General features: G+C 38.2%; 1 protein-coding gene across 4 annotated transcripts in view; it reads left to right on the forward strand.

Moving 5' to 3' along the window:
- The window catches only part of BICC1 (BicC family RNA binding protein 1), a 272,291-nt gene that overhangs the window by 232,947 nt on the left and 14,877 nt on the right, over positions 1-24,467 (forward strand). For 3 of the 4 annotated variants that reach the window (XM_044239535.1, XM_044239537.1, XM_044239538.1), the window contains exons 5-18: positions 40-198; positions 1,812-1,865; positions 2,309-2,503; positions 2,946-3,197; positions 6,539-6,670; positions 8,982-9,168; positions 11,208-11,369; positions 11,985-12,181; positions 12,319-12,451; positions 12,977-13,133; positions 15,196-15,361; positions 17,996-18,035; positions 18,446-18,600; positions 24,229-24,385. In XM_044239535.1, the coding sequence (XP_044095470.1) occupies positions 40-198; positions 1,812-1,865; positions 2,309-2,503; positions 2,946-3,197; positions 6,539-6,670; positions 8,982-9,168; positions 11,208-11,369; positions 11,985-12,181; positions 12,319-12,451; positions 12,977-13,133; positions 15,196-15,361; positions 17,996-18,035; positions 18,446-18,600; positions 24,229-24,385 (2,146 nt within the window). The remainder of the gene's footprint in view (positions 1-39; positions 199-1,811; positions 1,866-2,308; positions 2,504-2,945; positions 3,198-6,538; positions 6,671-8,981; positions 9,169-11,207; positions 11,370-11,984; positions 12,182-12,318; positions 12,452-12,976; positions 13,134-15,195; positions 15,362-17,995; positions 18,036-18,445; positions 18,601-24,228; positions 24,386-24,467) is intronic. The other variant, XM_044239536.1, reaches the window with a different exon arrangement.

Genomic DNA, 24,467 nt, shown 5'->3' on the forward strand with positions numbered 1-24,467 from the left:
TATTCATGCATCAAGAATTAATACCTTATTTCCGTATAGAGTAATCGAGTCACCTTGAAGATGGATGTTTCACATACAGAACATTCCCATGTAATCGGCAAAGGTGGCAACAATATTAAAAAAGTGATGGAAGAAACAGGATGCCACATCCACTTTCCAGATTCCAACAGGAATAACCAAGCAGAAAAAAGCAACCAGGTGCTTTGTCTTTTTGCATGAACTTTTTGCATGAATTAAAGCTTTAATTTTCCATATGCATATCTTTTTTGGGAGACAGAAGCACAAAAATAACCACAGACATACCATAAGATCTTGCTAATATGTGGAATCTAAAAAACAAAACAAAACAAAGCAAATGAATAAACAAAAGGCAGAAACAGACCTGTAAATGTAGAGAACAAACTGATGTTTCCCAGAGGAGAGGGTAGTGGGGAGATGGGCAACAATGGGAGTAAGAGGTACAGGCTCCCAGTTATGGAATGAATAAGTCAAGGGAATAAAAGGCACAGCATAGAGAATATAGCCAGTGGTATTGTGATAGCTATGGTGAACATAGCATAACTTCTAAACTTGTCAAATCATTAAAATCACTTGAAACTGATGTAACATTATGTGTCAACTATACTCAAAAAATAAAAATTAAAAAAAATATATATGGCCCCTTTTTAAGGAGACTGAAGGTGCTCTACTGTTTTTAAGAGATGATGCGTAGGTAAGCTATAAACTTTTCATCTCTAAGTGGTTGTAGCAGGGCGGGAGCAGCGTAAATGTGATGGCAACGTAAAGCGAAGTCTCTGAGACAAGGCCCAGAGAGCATAATGTGAGGAAAGGACCTGGAACTCTGCCTACTCCGAGCACGCGTCCACTGTGGGGAGTCTGTCTGTAGCCTCACACACATGGTTCTCCAGGGTGCACCACATCACCTTCTCAGAGGCAGTGCCCGGGTGCCCGTCTTCCTCACATTGACTGAATTATGTATCTCTTTAGTGTATACACGTTCTTTCTAGTTTTTGTGTTTGAAAACAAATGAAACTCACCTGTCCATACACTTTCAGTATGTGAAGATTGGATAGTATTATTTGTGTTATTTGGAAGTTTCTTCTCTAATCACAGTTCTAGAAACTGTCAGCCACAAAGATGAATAAGGTGACAGTCTTTTCTCTGTGGGGACAGATGTGACAGTGACATAAATAAGGAAGATAGAAAGCAATGGCAGTATTCAAAATATTTGACAATTGGTATGGCATGGGCATGGTCTATTAGGAACAGTGCCCTAGAACCCCATGCCTTTACCCTCATGCAAGATGAATTCTTTAGTTGATGGATCATGGGAAAGTTCAGAGGATCCCAGGAGAGAGCTGGACATAGTGTTGGAGCAATAATTATTTTTTACCACCTAGCATGAAGTAGTTCAATATTTTGAGTACTTATGGCAGCAATAACATTGTACAGTAATGTAGAGTACAAGCCTGATATACGGTATGCAGAAGTTTAAATAAAAGGTAAAAAATACAGTGAACCAGAGAAATGATAAAGTGGACAGGATGGCATTATGGGGACTGTGAAGTTTTAGCTAAGTCCAGGGGTTGATGTAAATCAAATGACACCAATCAGCAAAGGAGCTCATTAAAATGCAAATTATGATTAAGTAGGATTAAGTAGGACTGAGATCCTTCATTTTTAACAAGCTCCCAGTGAAGGGCAATGCTGTTCTTTCCTGGATGACATTTTGAATGGCAAGGGTGTGGATGGACTGGAAAAGCAGATGTGGGCTCAATTAAAATCTAACTTTGTATTTTCTACTTTTGCAGGTCTCTATAGCAGGACAACCAGCCGGAGTAGAATCTGCCCGAGTTAGAATTCGGGTAACTGTTTATTACTTTAATACTGTAAATCAGTGTCAGCAATGGTTCCATCATAAGGCAATAAAAATATCTTCATGTATCAGTTTATAACCAAATCGCATGTTCAGTAGTTTGGAAATAGTGACGAAAGTTGTTTGCATGTGTTGAAGATATTTCTTAGAGAGATTCCAGATTGTACCTGACTCAGTTTCTCTGATGATTTTAAAATGATGAAAAAGAGGCCCAAGGAAGAATTCCACAGGCAGTTTAAGTTACAAACTCTCAGGTTTCACAAAAGACTCCTTTCGTTTGAGCAACTTTACAAACTCCATCCAAGCTTATGTATTTAATAAAAACAATTTACATGTTAGAATTCCGTCCTCAGAAAGGAAGGAATAAGCTATGCCCATCTCTAAATGTGTGGTGATTCAGCTGTCTGCTTGGGCTCTCGTACTTTCATTTAGGAGCTGCTTCCTTTGGTGCTGATGTTTGAGCTGCCCATCGCCGGGATTCTTCAACCAGTTCCCGATCCTAACTCCCCCGCGATTCAGCACATATCACAAACGTACAACATTTCGGTGTCCTTTAAGCAGCGTTCTCGAATGTACGGTGCTACGGTGATAGTACGAGGGTCTCAGAATAACACCAGGGCTGTGAAGGTCAGTAATTGAGGTCATTATAACATCCTAAGTGTACAAATGATGCAGGTTTTATTTTTTTTTTTTTTAGATTTTATTCATTTGAGAGAGAGTGAGAGATGAAAGACTATAAGCGGTGAGGGGAAAGGGCAGAGGGAGAGGGAGAAACAGATTCCCTACAGAGCAGGGAGCCTGATGCAGGGCTCCATTCCAGGGCCCTGGGGTCATGACCGGAGCCAAAGGCAGATGCTTAAACATCTGAGCCACCCAGTGCCCCAAAGCAAATTTTATTTTTTAAAGGATTGGAAGTTAATCCATTTTCCAGAATTTTCCCTCGAATTGCATTTTGGTTTATAGAATGTGTTGAGTCTCTCCATAGTTACTAGAAGTGCACTAGAGTCTTTTCTTGTATGTGGATAGTTATTCTATAGGATTATTTCTTTCCTGCTCTTCTCTCTCGTAGGAAGGAACTGCCATGCTGTTGGAACATCTCGCTGGGAGCCTGGCATCAGCTATTCCCGTGAGCACACAACTAGACATTGCAGCTCAACATCATCTCTTTATGATGGGTCGAAATGGAAGCAACATCAAACATATCATGCAAAGAACAGGTGCTCAGATCCACTTTCCTGACCCTAGTAATCCACAGAAGAAATCCACCGTCTACCTCCAGGGCACCATTGAGTCTGTCTGTCTTGCAAGGCAATATCTCATGGTAGGTTTACTGAAATTAGTGTTACAATTTCATTTTATTTTATTTACTTCTTTGGGTACAGTGTATGTGGCTACACACACCTTGCTACTGTGGTATTTATGAAAACACTTTGGAAGCCTTCTCAAATAAGTTTCTTGCTAAAAGGAAGTAAAATAAGAATAAAGTATGTAATCCCTTACAGGCTCAATTTCATTACATAGGTGAGTAAGTTCTTTGCAGTACTTTTTTAAAACTTAAACTAAACACAGAAGAGTATACAATGAAATAATGCACTGTATTTCATGCAGGGTGATTATTTTCACCTGACATGTAGTATTTGTCTGCATTTGACAAAGAAAGTCTATTTAAACAGAAAAGTAAAAATACCTTTTACCCTCAAAGATATAAATTTTGGTAGCATGAAACATGTGAACATTTCTCAGATCTCTGATACAATTTAAAAAATGGTATTCAAGCCACATATTTGTCTTAATTCATTGAAGTAAATAGCCATTATATAATTCATTACTGCTTCCTATTTAAAATGTGCAGTATTTCTTTTTTTTTTTAATTTCTTTTCAGTATTCCAGAATTCATTGCTTATGCACCCAGTGCTCCATACAATACGTGCCCTCCATAATACCCACCACCAGGCTCACCCAACTTTCCACCCCCCTCCCCTCCAAAACCCTCAGTTTGTTTCTCAGAGTCCATAGTCTGTCATGATTTGTCTCCCCCTCTGATTTCCCCCAACTCACTTCTCCTCTCCATTTGCCCATGTCCTCAATATTATTCCCTATGCCCACAAGTAAGTGAAATCATATGATAATTGACTCTCTCTGCTTGACTTATTTCACTCAGTATAATCTCTTCCAGTCCCGTCCATGTTGATATAAAAGTTGGGTATTCATCCTTTCTGATGGAGGCATAATATATATGGCCCATATCATCTTTATCCATTTGTTCATTGAAGGGCATCTTGGTTCTTCCCACAGTCCTTCCTATATTCATTTAAAAGCATGTATTGCATGGAGCACTGGGTGTGGTGCAAAAACAATGAATTCTGGTACACTGAAAAGAAATAAAAAAACAAACAACAGCACCACAGTGTATAGGTTGATAGATAGTTAACAAAATGGATTGACTGACATAATGTGGACTTACAATTATCTTATTAAAAACAGCACTGTATTCTCCTGTTCAAGAAATTGACCTTTAGTGACATTTGAAACAGTAAGCCTCGGGCGTGGTCTTTACTAATAATAACTTGCAGAATTTGTTTTTGAGAAACTTTCAGAAAATCCAATTTTTGCTTTTTAAGAGAGGAGCATAAGCAGGGAGGGGAGTGGCAGTAGGATAAGCAGAGAGAGAATCTTAAGCAGACTCTGGAATCCTGGATGCCAGGACTCTGAGATCATGAATAGTCCAATGCTTAGCTAACTGAGCCACCCAGGGACCCCAGAAAATCTGAAAGATAAGAACTTGTTATAATCTTTAAGGATTATAATACATAATTATTTTGTTGTGAATGATTTTTTTAGCCAAGCTTAATTTATAAGGATACTTTTTTTATTATTATTATTTTAAAGGTTTTACTTATTTATTTGATGGAGAGAGAGAGAGAACACACAAGCAGGCAGAGCAGCAGGCAGAGGGAGAAGCAGGCTCGTCACCGAGCAGAGACCCGGATATGGGGCTGGATCCCAGGATCCTGGGATTATGACCTGAACCGAAAGCAGCGGCTTAACTGACCAAGCCACCCGGGCATCACATTAAGGATACTTTTAATATACCACTAGTTAGGTAGCATATTCGTGTCCAAAGATGATTATGATTGCTCTTCATAATTTTCTTTTTTCTGCTTTTTTTCTTTAGGTATTATTTTAAGTGAACTTTTTCAAGCATTCTGTATAGTTAGGAATTCATATTCATACTTTGATCATACCTACCAAAAATATAAGTATGCAATGAGATACAGTTTTGTACAATATTAAAAGAAGAGAGTGGGTGCCTAGGTGGCTCAGTGGGTTAAAGCCTCTGCCTTCAGCTCAGGTCATGATCTCAGGGTTCTGGGATCGAGCCCCGAATCGGGCTCTCTGCTCAGCCGGGAGCCTGCGTCCCTTCCTCTCTCTCTGCCTGCCTCTCTGCCCACTTGTGATCTCTGTCTGTCAAATAAATAAATAAATCTTAAAAAAAATAAATAAAAGAAGGGAGGAAGAAGGGATAAATTAATAGGCTTTAACCTAGGGGCATCTGGGTGACTCAGTTGGTTAAGCGTCTGACTCTTGATTTCAGTCAGGTCATGATCTCTGGGTCATGATCTCAAACTCCACATTGGGCTTCACACTCAGCACAGAGTCTGCTTGAGTTTTCTCCCTCTACCCTTCCCCCAAGTCATGTATGTGTACTGTCTCTCTCTCAAATAAATAAATAAATCTCTAAAGGAAATGAAAGGCCTTAACATACATTTTAAATACAGAAATCACTTTTATCCATAAGGAAAATGGAACACCGTGATTTCTTTTAATTCCAGTGTATTTGACTATTACTTCTCCTGATACTTACGTACAGAACCCAGCAGTAGGGCTAGTACTGAGTGTCTTGGGAATTAAGTATGAGATTCCTATAGTTAGTAGATTCGGGGCCGGGAAGAAAGCATCAGAGAAAAAACAAGTGCGGACCTCAGCAGAGCTAAAAAGTAAGAAAGCTAAAAGAAGAAACAGTAGTAGCACTTTACTCCAGGAAGGAGGTAAGGTTGGAGCTGCACCAGAAGAGAGGTAGGTCTTCAGTTGGTGAAGAAGCCTTTGGGTGAATTGAGACCAAAGTATAGAATCCGTTTGAAAAATAGGAGGCTGGTCTAGCCTGGAGGAAGGGGCAGATGTATGAACATACAGGCCTATGATTTTACAAGCAAAGCTGTGTCAAAATGTGGAGATCTTGAAATGCTGAAACATGGTTAGATTTCATTCAGAAGACAATAAAAGCCAGTACTGTAAGTTTTTGAGCAAAAGCACAGGATTAGTCCCCTTGATGTGGTTCAGTGTCTAGTTTCTGGCATCACTAACAAAATGGAAGTCAGAGAATGGATGAATTTTCCAAGGTGGAAAGTGGGTAAAAAACTCAGGGCCTATAACAGAAACTTCAGACACATATAATTTTGTCATTCAAAAAATAGTTTGTGCCCTCAGCATTATTTCCACACGAATTCCCTAAGCTTTGTGAAAGCATGTGATTGAGCTTTAGTACTTTGGTTTACTCTTTCAGCCCATAGACTATTGCATTATTTGTAGGCATGTTAAATTATCAGATGTTTAAATGAGTAACATTTTACCTCCTACACTTTCTACTGTGACATTTCATAGGGTTGTCTTCCCCTTGTGCTGATGTTTGATATGAAGGAAGAAATTGAAGTTGATCCACAGTTCATTGCTCAGTTGATGGAACAGCTCGATGTCTTCATCAGTATTAAACCAAAGCCGAAACAACCAAGCAAGGTTGGTTCAGATCTGGACCCAGAGGACCACATATCATATCCCATTCTAGATTACTTTTTTATTTTCATATACATGTATATTTTCATATATATGGAATTAAATATTCTATGTAATATATATGTCATTATATATTATACTTGGTTATTTGAATATATAAGTTAGTAAAAACATTCATTTTTGATCATCATTTTCTTTATGTGTTGGTTTTGGAGTTCATTTTTAATGACCATTATTTCTTACAAACATATGAGTAAGAAAGAAAAGACGTGTTTTTATTCATTTGCAACCTGGTAACTTTCAGCTTTATTAAGTTATCAGAGAGTTGATAAGGCTAAACATTGTCTTAAATGTGTATGTGTACATATTCAATGTAATTTTTAAAATATTTAATTTACATACTCTTTGCGAGCCACTGTGCTAGCCCTAGAGATTTAAAGAATAGGTGTTCATTCTCTTTAATAAAATAATAAACTAACACCTGACTGGTCCTCCAGACAACCAGACTCAGCTATGGCAGAGATTTTTCAATTGTCAGACTAGGAATTAAGAATGACTATCATTAATATGCTGAGGGTATTAATGTATTCATATTCTCATTCATTTATTCATTCATCTATTTTATCTTCTATGTACTATTTAAAACAGATTTGAACAGCAAGACGCCCTTTTAAAAATAAAAAAATAGTTTTGTTCATATAAAAAAATAATAATAATAAACTAATAATGATAATCAAAAGTAAATAATGATGTGTCCTCCATTCAGTCTTCTTGGAACTTCTCTAACATGTTACTAAATTTCAGTAATTCCAATTTATAGTCAAAATTTAATGGGATAAACTTGATGATAGTAAATGCTAGTGAGAATGTGAGGGAAGAGGCAAATTGGAATAGCCACTCTGAGGAGCAATTTGGGACCTTCTAATCACACTGAAAATACTGATATCCTCCTGTCCGCCGGCATTGTACATCCAGTTAGACACCCTGAGGAGACCTATGTACCAGAGTCAAAGGACAAGAATGGTGTGGAATAAAAGAAGCAAGTCGCATAATAACATGTACTGAGTAATAACATTAATGTATCTTTTTATTCTAGTAGGTAAAACCCCAAACAGTTGTGCTTTCCATTTTTTAATTTCTATAAATCTTATTATATATGTATCATGGTGTAAGGTATATCACAGACAATTTTTATAGATGTAAATAACATGGTGTTCAGTGTCCAACTTAAGAAAAACAATCGTGCCTTGATCAAAAGAAAACTTTAAAAGAAAAAGAGAGGTTTGTTTCTAAGTGATAAAATGAGTTTAAAGTTAGAGAACAGGACATTAATTTCATGTGTCCTGAAGTGTCATGCTTAACTAATTTGAGTTGACTGGAGTCACTGCAGACACAGTGACTTCCAAGACTGAAAGATACAGCCAGACGAGACTTTGTGCATGTGAAGAGTGTCAGGCACAGCAGGATCTCCTGGAGTTCAGTACTAAATGAGCCAGGTCAGGGGGCTATAGATGAAAAGTGAGAATTCTAGAGCCTCTTTGCATCCCAGGCCCATTTAGTTCTGTCTGCCTGACCCGGATGCTGAGTACTGCTTTAACTGCTTTTTCAGTCACAAATTTTCTTTATTGCCCATTGGAGGCTCTCCTCTTGAGTTCACACTTCCAATTTTCTAGAGGAGTCCATTGAGAAAAAAAAAAATTACTGTTTAGAAGTTTGTTTTACCATAAGCTTTGCCATTGATATGCCATCTGTGAGGAACAGGGGTACCTCAAGGTCTGTTAGTTAACTAGTAGTCTATAAATGTCAAACGTAAGTGACTGATACTATGCAGTCTATATATGGTGACAAGTTTGAGTTGTTTTGTAAAAATGAGATGAAAGGGAGAAAGCTTTAATGTAACAGCGAGAGGATGCCAAGGGAATGGGCTGTACAGGCAGACCATCTGAGGTCCAGTCCTCTTGCTGCCCCTGCCCAGCAAAGCTGTGACCATAGGTACAACCCTTATCCTCCCTGAATGTGAATCACAATTCCCATCCAGAAGGTTTCTGGCAAGCATCAAGATTTATATACAGCTTCTACCCCAGTGCCTGGAACACAGGACACACCCAGAAAATTATAACTAACCCTTTATGGTTTTACCACAAGGAGCAAACTTAAGAAATAAGTGGTTAGAATTTTTAAGTTGATTTTAAAACCACATCAATATATTCCTTCCTGGAATCCTTATTACCATATTCATTTCTCACCCACCTCCCCAGTTCATTGTAGACTACTTGCATGTCACCTTTTTCTTTCCCATTATGTGTTTTCATAGTCTGTGATTGTGAAAAGTGTTGAGAGAAATGCCTTAAATATGTATGAAGCAAGGAAATGTCTCCTCGGACTTGAAAGCAGTGGGGTTACCATAACAACCAGCCCGTCCCCAGCATCGTGCCCTGCCGGCCTGGCATGTCCCAGCCTGGACATCTTAGCTTCGGCAGGCCTCGGACTCACTGGACTAGGTATAAAATTTATTATTACAGCGCTTCTCAGTCACTGGGGGATTGCTTCGCCCGTTCCCTTTCTTTCTACCATCTGGGGCTACAGTTTTTAAAGGCTCTTTTTTTTTCCCATGTCAGGCCCAAAGATTAGGTGAAAAAGCAACAAAACTCACATCCATCCATTTTGGGTATTTTGTTAGACTCCAAAGATTTTGTACCTAGATTCTTTTTATTTTGGCTTAAATAACCAAGGTCTGACTCTTTTATTTTCAGTGGCTGTGTTTGTTCTTTTAAATTAAGAATGCCACTGAGAGTGAAGTGAGCAGGCTGACTATAATTTATGTGCTTATTCTCTCTTGCATTGGCAATATTGCCATCCATCCCTAGAGGTAAAGATTATCCAGTTTGTTTTTCAAAAAGTCATTGCAAATCTGTATGAGGGGTAGAGAGAGGGGGAGGTGGGAGCAAGCAGAACACCCCCCCCCCCGGTGGTCATCACGGCCTCATCCAGACACAGGGAATCTAGCTGCTGTACCAAGAGGAGCGGTGACCTGTGTTTCTATCTACAGCACAGAGTAGAAGGTGGAAGAACATCCTCCCTCGGTGCTGTAGCTCTTTGAGAAAAGGGGGGGGCGCTTCTTACTTGTGCCCTGTACCGCCTCATTTGTGGAGTCCTGGCTTACAGGCGGGGTTTCACTGCCATATTCCCGTGAGGCCAGGCTCACTACTTTCTTGCACATGTTTCCGTAGCCTTAATATGAAAAGTGAAAGTAATAACCCTACAAAATCCCCTTGCCTCATTCAGTATTGATCTGAGACAGAAAAAACACTCTTCACCTTCTGTCACTTCTTTTTTTCTAACAGCTATTTCTTGCTTTTAAAAATTATATGGTTATAATATGATTAAGATTCCAGGTAGCCCTGTCTAGACACCATTACAGTAAAGACAGACTCTTTACCCCTTGGCCTCTACTCTCCCCAAATCGTTCCTTGCACTAAACAGTCATAACAACACGTGCATGTCAGTCAGGAAGTGCCAGCGAGATAATCTGGCAGAAACCAAGTTCTTCCTGCACCAGAGCAAAGATTCAGTTACTCAATTTCTGAAATGTTTTCATGTCTATTCCTATCATGTAATACTCAGTACTTTAAATATTACGAAAAAGTTATATACAACTTCATATTTTACTTTAGAATATATTTAAATGCCTGAAGAGAAATTTCATTACTTAAATCAAACATTAAATCCTTAAAAGAAGCAAAAAACAAACAAAAAAATTGTTTCTGAGGGAAGTTTTTGTACTTACTGAGATGGAACATGGACCACAGGGATGGTCGTGTGTTTTGACAAAATAAAAGCAAACTGTTCCAAATAATTCAGCCTCTTCACAAACATAGTCATTCTACTGCAGGAGAACCTTCCCCTATTCTCTGCTAATTGTAAGTGGTTTGAAAAGAGTTTGTTTGGAAACAGAAAACAAGTGAGTTATAGATAGAAATAAAGATGAGTTTCCAGGGGCGCCTGGGTGGCTCAATTGGGTTAAAACCTCTGCCTTCGGCTCAGGTCATGATCTCAGGGTCCTGGGATCGAGCCCCACATCAGGCTTTCTGCCCAGCAGGGAGCCTGCTTCCTCCTCTCTCTCTGCCTGCCTCTCTGCCTACTTGTGATCTCTGTCTGTCAAATAAATAAATAAAATCTAAAAAAAAAAAAAAGAAAAGAAAAGATGAGTTTCCACTAGAGCAGAAGTATGTTCATCCTGGCCAGTTGAAATGAATGCAAATCAGCTGGCATTGCTCAGTAACCCTGACTGCGTCCCTGATTTACATACACCTAACTTCTGGTTCTGATCAGCATCTATTTGTAGATAGTCTGGGTTCTGTGTTGGAGTTGTATCATGTAGTATCTCTTGGGAATATTCGAAAGAAGATAATCTATCACTCATATTATATTTGGAAAATATCAGACTCTCTCGTTGTGCATTCCAAATGGCAATATTGGTGCCCATCTGTATTTTTAATATTGAATGTATGCATATTGACTTGGCATTCATTTATTGCAGGTCTTTTGGGGCCTACCACCTTATCTCTAAACACATCAACAACTCCAAACTCACTCTTGAATGCTCTTAATAGCTCAGTCAGTCCTTTGCAAAGTCCAAGTTCTGGCACCCCCAGCCCCACATTATGGGCACCCCCGCTTGCTAACACTTCAAGTGCCACAGGTGAGTGTCATTTAAGTACAATCAAAGGCATGTTGGTGTGGTTTTTGGTATCAGTTTTTAAATAAAATGTACCAGTGGTCCCATTTCCTTAGGGAAAAATTATGGTTCAAAGCATACTGCAGCTAAAGAGAAACTCCCCAGTGTGTAAATTAGTTAAAATGAAGCATGACAAAGCAGTGAGTTTTTAATAAAAGTAGAATATAATCTTCCAACATGACAAACAGATCAGGAAAAAGAGTGTGATGAGCAGGAAGCAGTGGCAATAACACATGAAGCTAACTGACCTCATAATTAGGAAATGTCGGTTCCAGTTGGACAGATGTGCCTGATAGTCATATGGACAGGCTAACTCTAGCTAGTTTCCTCCTCTGTACAGTGAAGAGCTTATGTTAAGTATTCTCTCAAGTCTGGTTCGATTTTAACATTGTTTCGTTTAACTTTGTTTTGTGTTTTTATAGTAATGGTAAACCTATTTACAGAGAGGTATCAAAACTGAACTCTTCTGAATTTGTAGTAACAAAAATGAAGTTTTTTGGTTTTACTGAATATAATAAAGTAATATTTGTCAGATATGAGCTTTTTTCTAATATCTGTCTGCATGAAATGTCATTGTAGGTTTTTCTGCTATACCACACCTTATGATTCCTTCTACTGCCCAAGCCACGTTAACTAATATTTTGTTGTCTGGTGTACCCACCTACGGGCACACAGCTCCATCTCCCCCTCCTGGCTTGACTCCTGTCGATGTCCATATCAACAGTATCCAGACAGAAGGCAAAAAAATCTCTGCTTCTTTAAATGGACATGCACAGGTAACGTTCTTTGCTAGAGGAGTGTGATCTATGCTGTTTCTAAGAGATAAGCCACTGGTAATATGTTTAAACTTCCACCTGAAATGAATTTTAGAATGGGAACCATATCTGTATGTTATTTTCTGTTATCGTTTTAGTCTCCGAATATAAAATATGGTGCAATAGCCACTTCGTCACTTGGGGAAAAAGTACTGAGTGGGAATCACAGTGACCCATCTAGACAGACAACTGGACCTGAGCAACCATCTCCCAAGTCAAACCCTGTGGAAGGTAACTTTCCTTCTGAACTGACGTTACCCACATAAAGGGGTTTGTAAAGTCTCTGTGGTGATTTCAAGCTGTTTTTGCTAACCATTTATGACTCATCCTACGTCAAATATGCAGAAAGACATCTTGAATGAAATTCCAAAGAACACAGGGCACAATAAACTGAAAAACACTTCCCACAGAAAGAATCACTTCCCATTACATTGGAACTTCCTAAATTAAAGTGGAGGTAATTGTGTAAGAGGAAAGCATCAATTTAGTAAATGTATACATATAATTTTTTTCCAAGTAGAGTGTTTCTTTTTTTAAAACGCTTCCACCCCTAATAAATCTTTTGAAAATGTGAGGGTCTTCTCTTTAAATTTCATCTTGAATGAAATTTGGGACAGCCTGAATTTATAGTGTCTTCTTTGCAGCTGAAAGCTGTTTTACCTGGGTCTCCCTTGAGTTGGGTTCTAATTTGTTTCCATCTCAGGTGGTTGTTGATGATAAGGTGACATTTGGATTTTCACTTTATCCCTTCTGCAGGTTGTAACGATGCTTTTGTTGAAGTAGGCATGCCTCGAAGTCCTTCCCATTCTGGGAATGCTGGTGACTTGAAACAGATGATGGGTCCTTCCAAAGTTTCCTGTGCCAAGAGGCAGACAGTAGAACTGTTGCAGGGCACAAAAAACTCACACTTACAGTATGTATTTTAATCTTTAAAAGTCCTTGATCCTTTGAAAGAAAATGTCTAACACGCTGGATTTGTTTTAAACTCAATAGTTGGTGTTCTTTGGTTCAAGTGAGTTTGATCTATTCCAAGAGTGTTTTTTTTATTTTTCTTTATAATACTCTTTTTCCTTTTAAAATTTCTACTAAGGAATACTATCTGGTAATTTTCACTCTTCTGTCTTCTCTATAGTGATTGGATTTGTATCTGGGTTCTCTAAACCGTCTCTGTGCTCTGAAACTTGAACATCCTCCCTGCTCTTCAATAGGGCAGTATTTACTCTCTGATTTTTCTGTTGGAAATTTTCCTCCTGTGAATTCTCCTTTGTTTTGCTTTGAATTTCTAACTTAAACTATGCTTCCTTGTTCCAAGGTAGTTAATTGCAAATGATGGTAATAAATACTTGACAGTTTCATGATTTTATTTATTACAAACCACCATGAGTATAAATACATATATTGTAGTGACTATAACTCTCCCTTACCATAATAGCACAGTTACAAATGTGTTATCCTTACTCTATCTTCTTTTTCTTTTTTTTTTCCAAATAGATAGTCTATTCACACTTTTTAAAAAAGGCAATACAGTGGCATGCCTCTATGTTGAAAGATTTTGCTCCTCTCCATCTCCATCTACCCAATTTCCTCTACTGTCTTACTAGTTTTCTTGTATATCCTTACAGGGGAGACTATCTTAAGACAAATATAGCCTTTATATTTTTATTTCCTGTGTTTCTTACTGAAATCTGTTTTGCTTTTATAAACTCTTTGATCAGTTAACTACTCTCGTTCCCATTTTGTCCAAATCTGCTTTATCTGTGTTTTTCCTTACGTGGTACTAGTAGCCACGGTGAACATTATTCAGCGTAGGTTAGAGAAGTAAATTTGCTTTCTTCCCTGTGTGGAAGCATTTGAAGGGTATGCCTGTTCCTTTCGTCATTAAATAAGTTCTGAACTTACCTCTCATCTAAATTAAGCTGCAACCTCCAGAATGGTCTCTCTGTCGCTACCCTTTCAGCAGCTCCGTTGGTCCTTTATTTTGTTCCAGCAATTTTTTTGAACACGGAAGTCTGATCTTGTCACACTCTGGCTTTAACGGCACCAGTCGTGCACATGGCTTGCATCCTTTGCTTTGCTTACGCTGTTCTCTGGGCCTTCACAGGCCGCTGCCTGCCCAACCTGCAGAGGCCCTTGGCATTCAGTTCTGATGTCCTGTGTGAAGCCACTGGGAACTTTTGTCAAGCAAACAAAGTGCATTGCTCCTCCTCTTATATTCCAGTAGCCTGCTCCCAGTTCTCCTGGCACAATGGAACAGTGAATGACAAAAGAAAGAATGAACCAATCAGATCAGCTCTTTTCCTAATACTGTTCCTTATTTCTCTTTTACTTGAGCTTAACGTGCGCTTGGATTTGAACTTGTGCATATATAGGGCATTACCATTCTTGCAATTCAGATCATTTTTCCTATTTTAAGGAACATTTTTATGTTCATCCATGCACCCTGAACAGGTGTTGGGAAATACTTATTTATCTGAAACCTGTGTCATAGTAAATTTGTTAGCAATACCCTATGCATTTCACACACAGGAACTGGATCATCTGCATGCCTTCAGGTTGATTTGTTTCTGCTTAGACTGTGTATGCACGAGTCATTGCTGTCTCTTTGACGTATCCAAATTAGAAATCTTGTCTGTGTGTCTGTTCTGTATGTATCACAGACATATGCCAAACATACTACATATAATGTTTGTGAAAACGTGTCATGAAATAGTTTCAACTCCAGCTCTAGAGTCATATGCTTGGGTTAAAATTCTCACACTACCCTTTACTTAGAGGTGTGACCTTGGTTGAGGTACATGGTTATCTGTAAAATGGGAATAATACGACTGCCTAGCTCAGAGCGGCCTTGTGAAGATGAAATGAAATGATACATGTAAATAGTTAACAGTGGTAAACATAGAGTAAACGTGCACATAGGAAACATTCAGTACATTTGTATATAAACACGGACTGTTAAATTCCGAACTGTTTCACAGCAGCACTGACAGGTTGCTCTCCGACTCTGAGCTGAGTGCTGCAGAAAGCCCTTTGGCTGACAAGAAGGCTCCCGGAAGTGAGCGTGCCGCGGAGAGGGCCGCAGCTGCCCAGCAAAACTCCGAAAGGGCCCGTCTGGCCCCACGGCCGTCGTATGTCAACATGCAGGTAATGAGGAGAAATGGGAGAGTTATCTAGATGTGGGGTGGTAACTTAGGGAATGGGGAATTCAGCAAATGTTTAACAATAGAGCAGAAATTTGGTTTTCCTTCAGCACCCTAGTCAAAATTAAATTTAAATATATAGGTAGTAGTTAGGAATTGGTTTTGCAATAAACATTAAAAATAAAAAGCTTGAATAAGAAGAATTCTTTAAAGTGTATTAAAATTCACAATAAGATGGTCTGTGTCGCTATGTCTTATGTAAATGATATTATTTCTCTGTTACTTGAAGTTTAGATAAATGTAAAAACTGTTATTTTTAAGTATCACTGCCTCATAACATAGTCTTGGATAAATATATCTTTCTATGTGCTTAATGGAGATAATAAATTTGGTGTCATTTAGATAGTTATAAAAATAATTAAAGTGAAGTTTAGGTTTTTGAAAGTAGATGCCAGGTATTATTGAAGACTATGTTAGTTGAGAGATGTATGATCATATTAAACAATTTCTTCAGCAGGGATCCTCTCTGTATCCATTTTTAAAGTATTAGGCCAGTAACTCAAAATAGACTATTGATCATAAAATTCAGAAATTTGACAATATGAGAAAGAAGGATTTCGTACTTTGTGCTTTTAGAGACTCTTATAAACATTTTAATTTCAGTGTCAGAATTACTGGGTAGACTTTCCTACTTTATAGTAGAAGATTTATTATCTCCAGTCTCCCCCATCTCCCCAGAAAAGGAGAAAGCTTTTCACAGAATCTTAAAAACAAGCTGTCACTGCTATGTCAAAAGAAGTAATTTATGTCACTAAATTATACCTCTATAATTTTAGTGAAAACTGCAGTTCAGTCCTGCTTGTCTGTTTTTTTAATCCTTCACATTTGAACATTTTTATAAGTTATTAGATGAATGTTTTTATAAAACCTGTGTCTTTTTTAAAGTGTCAAAGTTAAAAAAAAACACATTTGTTACATTTTTCCTGATGGATTTATTTTCAGTTAATATAAATTAAAGCTTTCATTATACGAAGTACCTCATTCCCTGTATGATTCCTTTTGGTTTTTGTCCCTCTTGTAGTTCTCTTCTTTTCCATCAGATTTATACCTAGTGAATCGTTTTCACATTCCTTTCTTTTAGGATGGATGAGAATGTTCTTGGTGAAAGAGTTTTAACTTAGATGTATTTATGCTCTTAATGAAGAGCTAACTTTTTAAATTGCTAAAAATTCAATGGTAGTAGTCACCAAGCATTGACAGAGAAAGACTGAAGATTTCACTGATTCCTGCACCTAAAAATGATCTCTGCCTCCTGACCCTTCTTGGAACACTGCATCTCTAGCTCTCTCTTCACATTTACCTCACTTCCTAATTTATTTTGTAGTCATTTATTTTTTTCTTAAACACATCCCTGCTAAGATTCTGTGTGTTTTGAGGCTCTAGACCCTTGTTGATGCATTGTTGTATTCTTCTACAAAGAGCAACATAATCTCTTTAACCAGAAGACACTCAATATTTACTGAACAGGTGAATTTAGGATCTAATCATTAAAGGTTGATTTTAATTCCCAATGCCATTTTAGACCTATAATTTTAAAAACACCAAACTATGTTATCTGAAAATCTGGCTCTCCTGATTTACTGTCATTTTCTTAGAGTTAATCACACATCTTAGTTTGTCTGGGTCAGCCCATTTACTTTTATAATTCTGGCCTAATTTTTATTTGTAGCACATTTCTCTCTCAGAAATACTGTTTCAGACCATACATTATACAGGCATGCTAGATCTAATGGTATAGGCCTCCTAGAGGAAGGGTCAAAAGAGCTCTCACCAACTGGTTCTTGGCCCTCTTGGTAGACCTTTAAGACATTCTTAAATCAAACCTTACATAGTCCCTAAATTGGAGAGCTGAGAACACTGGGTTTGCATTTGAGATGTAGCTGTGTCTGGACTGCTTTCTTCAAAATGACCTACCTTGGTCCTTGGTAGACGTATGACTGAAGTCACTTATTCCTTGTGAATGGAAAGAATGAATGGTAACATCCTAGACCAGTAGAAGAAGTAGCTAGGTTTAATTTTATTGCATGGCTTTAATGTCATTACAGATCAAAGCTAGGCATTTGTCATTTATCTCACTTCAAAAGTAAGGACTGTGCCAATTAGGCTAAATAATTTAAATTGTCTTAACATCATCCCGTTTCAGGCCATGATTTACTTAAGTGAGGAGGGGATGTAGAGAACCAAAGAGACCAGTAGATAACCAGAAAGCATTTTGGTAATGCCTTATGTTGGGAAACTTAGCCTATTATTGGGTTATTCACTATACTTTAGCATCTGTTGGCCCTGGTGTGTTAAATACTCACAATAAATAGGATTTTTTCCCTTTTGAAGAAAAATTTCTAATTCTTATCACTTTCATATTAGAAGTAGTTAATTTATTCTAATTAATTAGTTTGAAAACATGTTTAAATTTATCAGACTTGTGCTACATTACTATCATATTAATGCTACAAAGCTTAGCATGTGTCCCAGACAGATTCATGGGCTGTAGTCAAAACCTTTGTTCTCTAATTATGGGGTATTGGCAAGACATTTGGACAGACTGGCAATAAAGATATTTTTTCTCTTTTATTTTCAGGCATTTGACTATGAACAAAAGAAACTATTAGCAACCAAAGGTATGTGCTGTGTTAACGATCAATACTTTGATTTTTTTTTTCTAGATGACCATAAAGTTTCCTAGTAGTCATGTTGAATTAAGAAATTAGACCTTCATGAAAAAAAACCTACAGTGTTTAGGTTCAAGTTACACAAATTTTGTTGGAGATGAATGTGTTTTGTTGAATAGATTAGCATTAGATTAATTAAGAAATAATGTAACAAAAAAAAGAAATAATGTAACATTTTTCAATTTACTGTTACTTTGTATAAAGTATTTTATGAAGGTACTCTGAGGCATTTCATGTTAAGAAATAATATTCAGTGATAATTTCTTTACGTATATTAAAGAAACAACATTCATCAATATTTTATTTTAGAAAAAACATTAAAAATACCAAACATTTGTTTTATATGCTGTCTCCCAAAGCTATGTTAAAGAAACCAGTGGTGACAGAAGTCAGAACACCCACAAATACCTGGAGTGGCCTGGGGTTTTCTAAATCCATGCCAGCCGAAACCATAAAGGAGCTGAGAAGGGCCAACCATGTGTCCTATAAGCCCACAATGACAACGACTTTTGAGGTTCGTAGAGTCATGACTTACCCACTCTTCCTGTCTGTTCTTTCAGCAAAGGAGTGGCATCATTCTTTATTTACACAAGGAAAAGTTGTTAATGGTGACTTGTTCTAATTTCTGTTCCTGTAAACATATTGCTATCAAATTGATACAGTCTAATATATTATGGTCTTTACCTTCACTCAGAGTTGTTGATCAGCTACTAAAGAAATGTAAATTTGGATAAATTGTGATTTTGTTGGGGGGGGAGTGTCACAAATGATAGAGTAGGGCTGAGATTAAGCAAAGGGCAGATGTAATATTCCATAAAAGTTATAAAGACTCCCTTTATTTAAGGGTATCACTCACCAGCAGACCCACTATAGGGGGGCAAAGGCAAACACTCAACAAAAATAAGTTTTCAGATATGAGTTAAAATTTAGCATGTTCAGATGTGCCAGGAACACAGCAGGAAGTATCATAAACAAGAGCTCCAAAATTTTATGTTTCCCAGATGTTGGCTGCGTGGCTCAGGGTGAGACTGGGAAGCTGGCATCCTTGCCGCATGGGGAAAGGATCCAACATTCTGTACTTCTCAGCCAAGCTGCACGTGACTTGCTAAGCAAAGCCTTTTCAATCTGACAGTATCAGATTTTTGGCTGTAAGCCTTTGGGGAGTTGGGGTGGAATTAGAGCACACATATACACACTCAGTACTGGGGAGAATATACACACCCAAACGTGGATAAAAATCATGAATCCAAGAATCACAGTGTTCAACCAGAATGCTTGTAAGCTGAAAAACAAATACTGGTTAAGGGTTTCATAATTGTTAGTCTAATAACTAGCAATTGTAGATTGACCTTCTTTTCTCCACCAATTTTCCTTATAATAAATTAGACTGTTGATGAAAGGCAAAAGCAAACATGCAATTTTTTTTCCCATTGCTTTTAAGTGTAAAAGAAAATACTAAAAAGAACAGTCTTTTACAAATTTCATTGTCAGACTTACAGTAGCAGCCTGGAAGCCTGTATTTAAGGACTGAAGTTAACTTTCAGCAGCTAGAATGTAGGAACCGTTATGAAAAATTTTGAGGCTCTATGAGGTACACTCCTCTTTCTGCCATTGTAGCTCTGAGAGAAAATAAGCTTTCCTTTTGTTGGCAGAGACCTTAAAACTGCTGTGCTAATTCTGAGGGTTTTAGCTGAGGCACCTGTGGTCATCAGTTTCACTCACTTGGCTTTGGCAGAATGAGTGTTAGGTGTGTTAGGTGGCTGATCGTGTTTCTGTAGTTTCAGAGATGAAATCACCTTAGAAATGCTATTTGAGTTGTGTCCTCAAAGACCAGAAGGATTGCCGGTTGAAATGATGATCATTCTGATAACGTAGTGATCAAGTGAAAGGGCTGTGGGGTCTGACAGCTACTACTGGTACATGGACAGCTCTGAGGAATGACTTATCCCCTCTGAACCTTTTTTCTAATTTGAGTTGTTCTGAGGATTACCTGGAAGAAGGCATCCAGTATGTAGCATGCCATGTGGTAAGTTCTCATAATATTGAGCAGCTACTGTTCTTTGAAATGGAGAACTTTACCCTGAAGGAAACCAAACACTGGCTGAAAGCTGAGATTATGTATATGAAAGCTTTTTGCTGGAAATATTATTGCATATTCAAACTAGATTTGCTTTTTATATCCAAAGGAATACCTCAGAGTATTATGTGAACACATACTGTGCTAAGAACAATTATCTTAAATCACATAATTTATTTCTTTGTGATTTATACAATGCATTTTCATCCATAAGCTTATTCAAAGCTACAAGCTCCCAGTGAGGAAAGAGAGACCCTGATCAGTTAAGTGTCTTCCTTGAGGTCATGGCAGTAGGTGTCACAGAAAGGAGTTGAGTTTATTTTTCAAAATTTCCTTCTATTTCTCTTATTAATGGTTTAACCCAAGAGAGTACATAGCAAAGGTGATAAGTAAATGATCTAGAACCATGTTGCCATTGCTTAACATATATAAGATTCACTTTGGAGAGCTTCGTAGAAATGCACATGCTTTTCCAGGATCTCATTCATCAAATAAGGAGCAATAATCAAGAATCTGCATTTTCAGAAAAAGCCTAGTATGATTCTGATGCAGACACCCTTCTAAAAACACTGCTCTAAAGAGGGGTAACCCTAGGAAGAAGATGCTGAAATTATTTTAGAACCTAAAAGACTCTTTGCTCTAGCGCCTGTCCAGGGATGGATGGACCACTTTCTCGAGGCAGGGATGTGCAGGGTCTGACTCAGTGCCTGAACTCCCTCCTGTGGCTTTTCCTGCTTTGGCCCTCTTGGGCTAGCCTGTTCCCCCTTTGTGGTTAATGTCTAGCAACCTGTTCACAGTGGAAGGTAGGGGAGAGGGTGTCAGCAGCTAGATCAGTGCATGGGCTCTCACCATGTCACCTATGTTTATTTACAGGCCCTTCAACAATGCTGATAAAGATATAACCACACTTTCTTTGATAATGGTGTTCTAGCTTTTCCCTGTTGTGTAGGACTTGAACTTTTCTTCATGCATCCCAAATCTATTGAAAGGGGATGGAAGGGTCCCTTACAATAACAGGATCTAAATTTGTGCAGTTGTTATCTGCACATGCATGCTTTTTCCTTTATTCTGCCATAGCTCAGAGGGCTTAAAAACTGAGCAGTGAGCATTGCTTCTTAGGATTAGCACATGGGGACAGGGTGTGATGGAGAAGGACCTGGGGAAAAGTAGGGAGAACTTAAACATTTTTATTAAAGAATTAACCACAGGGGTGCCTGGGTGGCTCAGTGGGTTGAACCGCTGCCTTCGGCTCAGGTCATGATCTCAGGATCCTGTGATCGGGTCCTGCATCGGGCTCTCTGCTCAGCGGGGAGCCTGCTTCCTCCTCTCTCTCTCTGCCTGCCTCTCTGCCTACTTGTGGTCTCTCTCTGTCAAATAAATAAATAAAATCTTTAAAAAAAAAAAGAATTAACCACATCTCTGCCTACAGCCTAATATTTTGAAATTAGAAGGTGGCAAGAAACACTCGTTTTTCCCTTATTCTTTAACAAACCAAACCAAACCAAACCAAATGGACAAGTGGAATGCTGATCTATGAGAAGAAGCATGTTTAGCCAATAGGTTCTGATGGGAATGTGCTGCTCACTCCGTGTGCCGGGGATCAAGGCACACAGAATTTCCTGCTCTAGGAGGCTTGCTTGAAGAAGTGGATGCTTTGAGCTTCTTAGTCAGATTTCTGAGAAGCTAGACTTGAGCAGTTGTTTCCAGTTTTAGGGTAGCTTTGAGAAATGATCCTGTTCTGAAGAGCTTCTTCAGATAAGGCGCCAGCACCTTGAGGCATTTTTTGTTTTCTCCAAGACTCAAAAATATGACCCCATCCACTTGATCAAATACTGAGACACAAAACGTTGAACAAAAGCTGCTTTCACCTATAGTGTCTCTGCCACATCAACAGAAATATGAAAGGTCTAGGATTTTCCTTTTCTGTTTGCTACCCCTCTCTATCGCATATTCCCTGAAGCAAATGAAAACATGTTTTGGGACTCAAAGATGGTTTTTAATTTCCCCACCACTAAGAGTAATGAGATTGTCTGATTATTTTAAGTCTTACAAATCCAAGAATGGAAATGAGCTGCTCTTTATGGTACTTTAAATTAGTGAGTAGACAGTGAACTAGTAGATATCACAAGATTATGTTTTACTTAATTTTTTTAGAAATCACCATGTTTCGTCAGGACTGACATAGCCGTGTGTATCAAGTCAGCTTAGATCTTAGATGAATGTGTTTTTATGCTAAAAAAGAGTTTAGATGCAGAATTTTAAATATACATATAAGTACTACAGTAATGATCTCATTGATGTTTCTGGTTATTGCCAGTTTTGAGCATATTCTTATTTCCCTTGTTACACTGGATTTATCTTGGTTGAAGTGTAATATTAAAGATGATTTTAACTGAAAACACTAGTTCTTTGGTCTCAGGAGCCTTTCTTTCCTCTGCCCCTTCCCAAAAGTCAGCAAAGTGCATCCCATAGAAGTGGGAAAAGATATTTATAGATTCAGTAATTCCACAAATATTTATTAAACATCTTTTTTGTTTCTGGAGACAATTTTAGGGATACAGTGCTTGAGCACAGGTTCAACTTTCTTTTTGGTGGGTACAGAGAGGTACAAAACAAACAAACAAGAAGTCTTTAGGTGATAAAAAAAAAAATCCCTCGTAAATATAAGACAGAGATGCTTTACATTAGATGCTTATGGCAGACCTTTATAAGCAGATGACATTTAAGCTAAGTTCTAGATGACAAGAAAGGGCCAGCCTTGTGAAGATCTAGGGAAACAGTCATAGGCCTTGATCACCTGAAGACGGAACCAGCTGGTCCATTCATGGAGGAGAAGTTGGGTAGGGTGGTAGAGTGTTAAAGACTGAGAGTTCGAAAGAGAGGAAGAGGATCAGTTAGGGAGCACCTCAGCCCATGGCAAAGTACTAGAAAAGCATTATAAGACTTCATACAGAAGGTACCTTTTGTTCTAATTTGCTTTTTTTTTTTTTTTTAAAACCAACCTAGTTGCTTTATGAAAAATGGATATCGGGGTGGGAGGCAAGAGTAGAATAAAATATTCATGAGGTGGCTACAGGTTACAGTTGTGGAGATGGAGAGAAGTAGGTAGATTTGGGGTATGTTTAGAGATGACATCAATAGAATTTGTTGATGGATTTGATGTAGTGGGGGAAGGTGACATGAGGACAACTGAGAAGCTCAGCTTTAGCAACTGGGTGAGATGTAGGAATTCTGGGGGAGGAGTGTGTTTGAGTGTAGCTATTGGGGATGGGTAATCAGCAATTCAATTTCAAGCATTCTAAGTTTAAAATGCCTACAGGACAGTAGAATGGAGTGTCAGATTGGCAATTTAATTATTATAAATTTCAATAGGGAAGTATAGGGAATAGGGAATATTCCTGTATTAGGGAATATAGGGAAATGCCAGTGATTAAATAAATGAATGAATAAATGCAAATTCATTGCAAATGTTGAGATCTTTTACATTTTTATATGTGGGAGGAGGGATTTAAAAAGGTAATTTTTTTCAGGTATTTGTAATTTATTGGAAAGACCCTATCGTTGTGGGGATGAGGGTTACAGGGAAAAGATGGCAGCCCTCTCCACTCTGATTCACTTAGCCTAGGAGCTGTATTCCTATCAAAGGGTTGGGTGTAGCCACACATCTTCCTATTTGTCCTTCATAGGTGATCCAAGGCAGAGAATCTCTGCTGTACCAGCTGGAAGATTTGTTTTGTAGTTCCCCAAAATAGGGAGGACTCTGAGTATCTATTGCTCCAAAACTTAGAGGAGCAAGGCTTTATCCTGAGAGCTCTCAGAACTCTGTTGGTCACTCTGATAATGAAGGAGAAGGACTTCATTGCATATATTACCAGGTGTCCTTGGTGGCTGGAGGGCAGAGGCCATATATACAGGTACCACAGACTCCTGAGAATCAGCATGTGTGGGGAAACTGCAGTGGTTGAACAGAGAAGTAATTGGTGATGGTCTAATGTAGATTCTCTTCTCCTCAAATCTTGGGAAACCTACCTTAATATGTCCGCATCTGACTTTGGTTATTTACAGGGCTCATCAATGTCCCTCTCGAGATCCAGCAGTCGTGAACACTTGGGAAGTGGAAGTGAATCTGATAACTGGAGGGACCGAAATGGAATAGGACCCCCAAGTCCTAGTGAATTTGCAGCTTCTGTTGGCAGCCCCAAACGTAAACAAAACAAATCAAGTGAGCTTTGACTTTTCATCATACTTTTAGATGTAATCAGCCTGAAATTTGTCTGTTTGATTTAGGGTGATGCTTGGATATA

Source organism: Neovison vison, chromosome 2 (genome assembly GCF_020171115.1).
Source record: "Neovison vison isolate M4711 chromosome 2, ASM_NN_V1, whole genome shotgun sequence".
Classification (NCBI taxonomy): Eukaryota; Metazoa; Chordata; class Mammalia; order Carnivora; family Mustelidae; genus Neogale; species Neogale vison.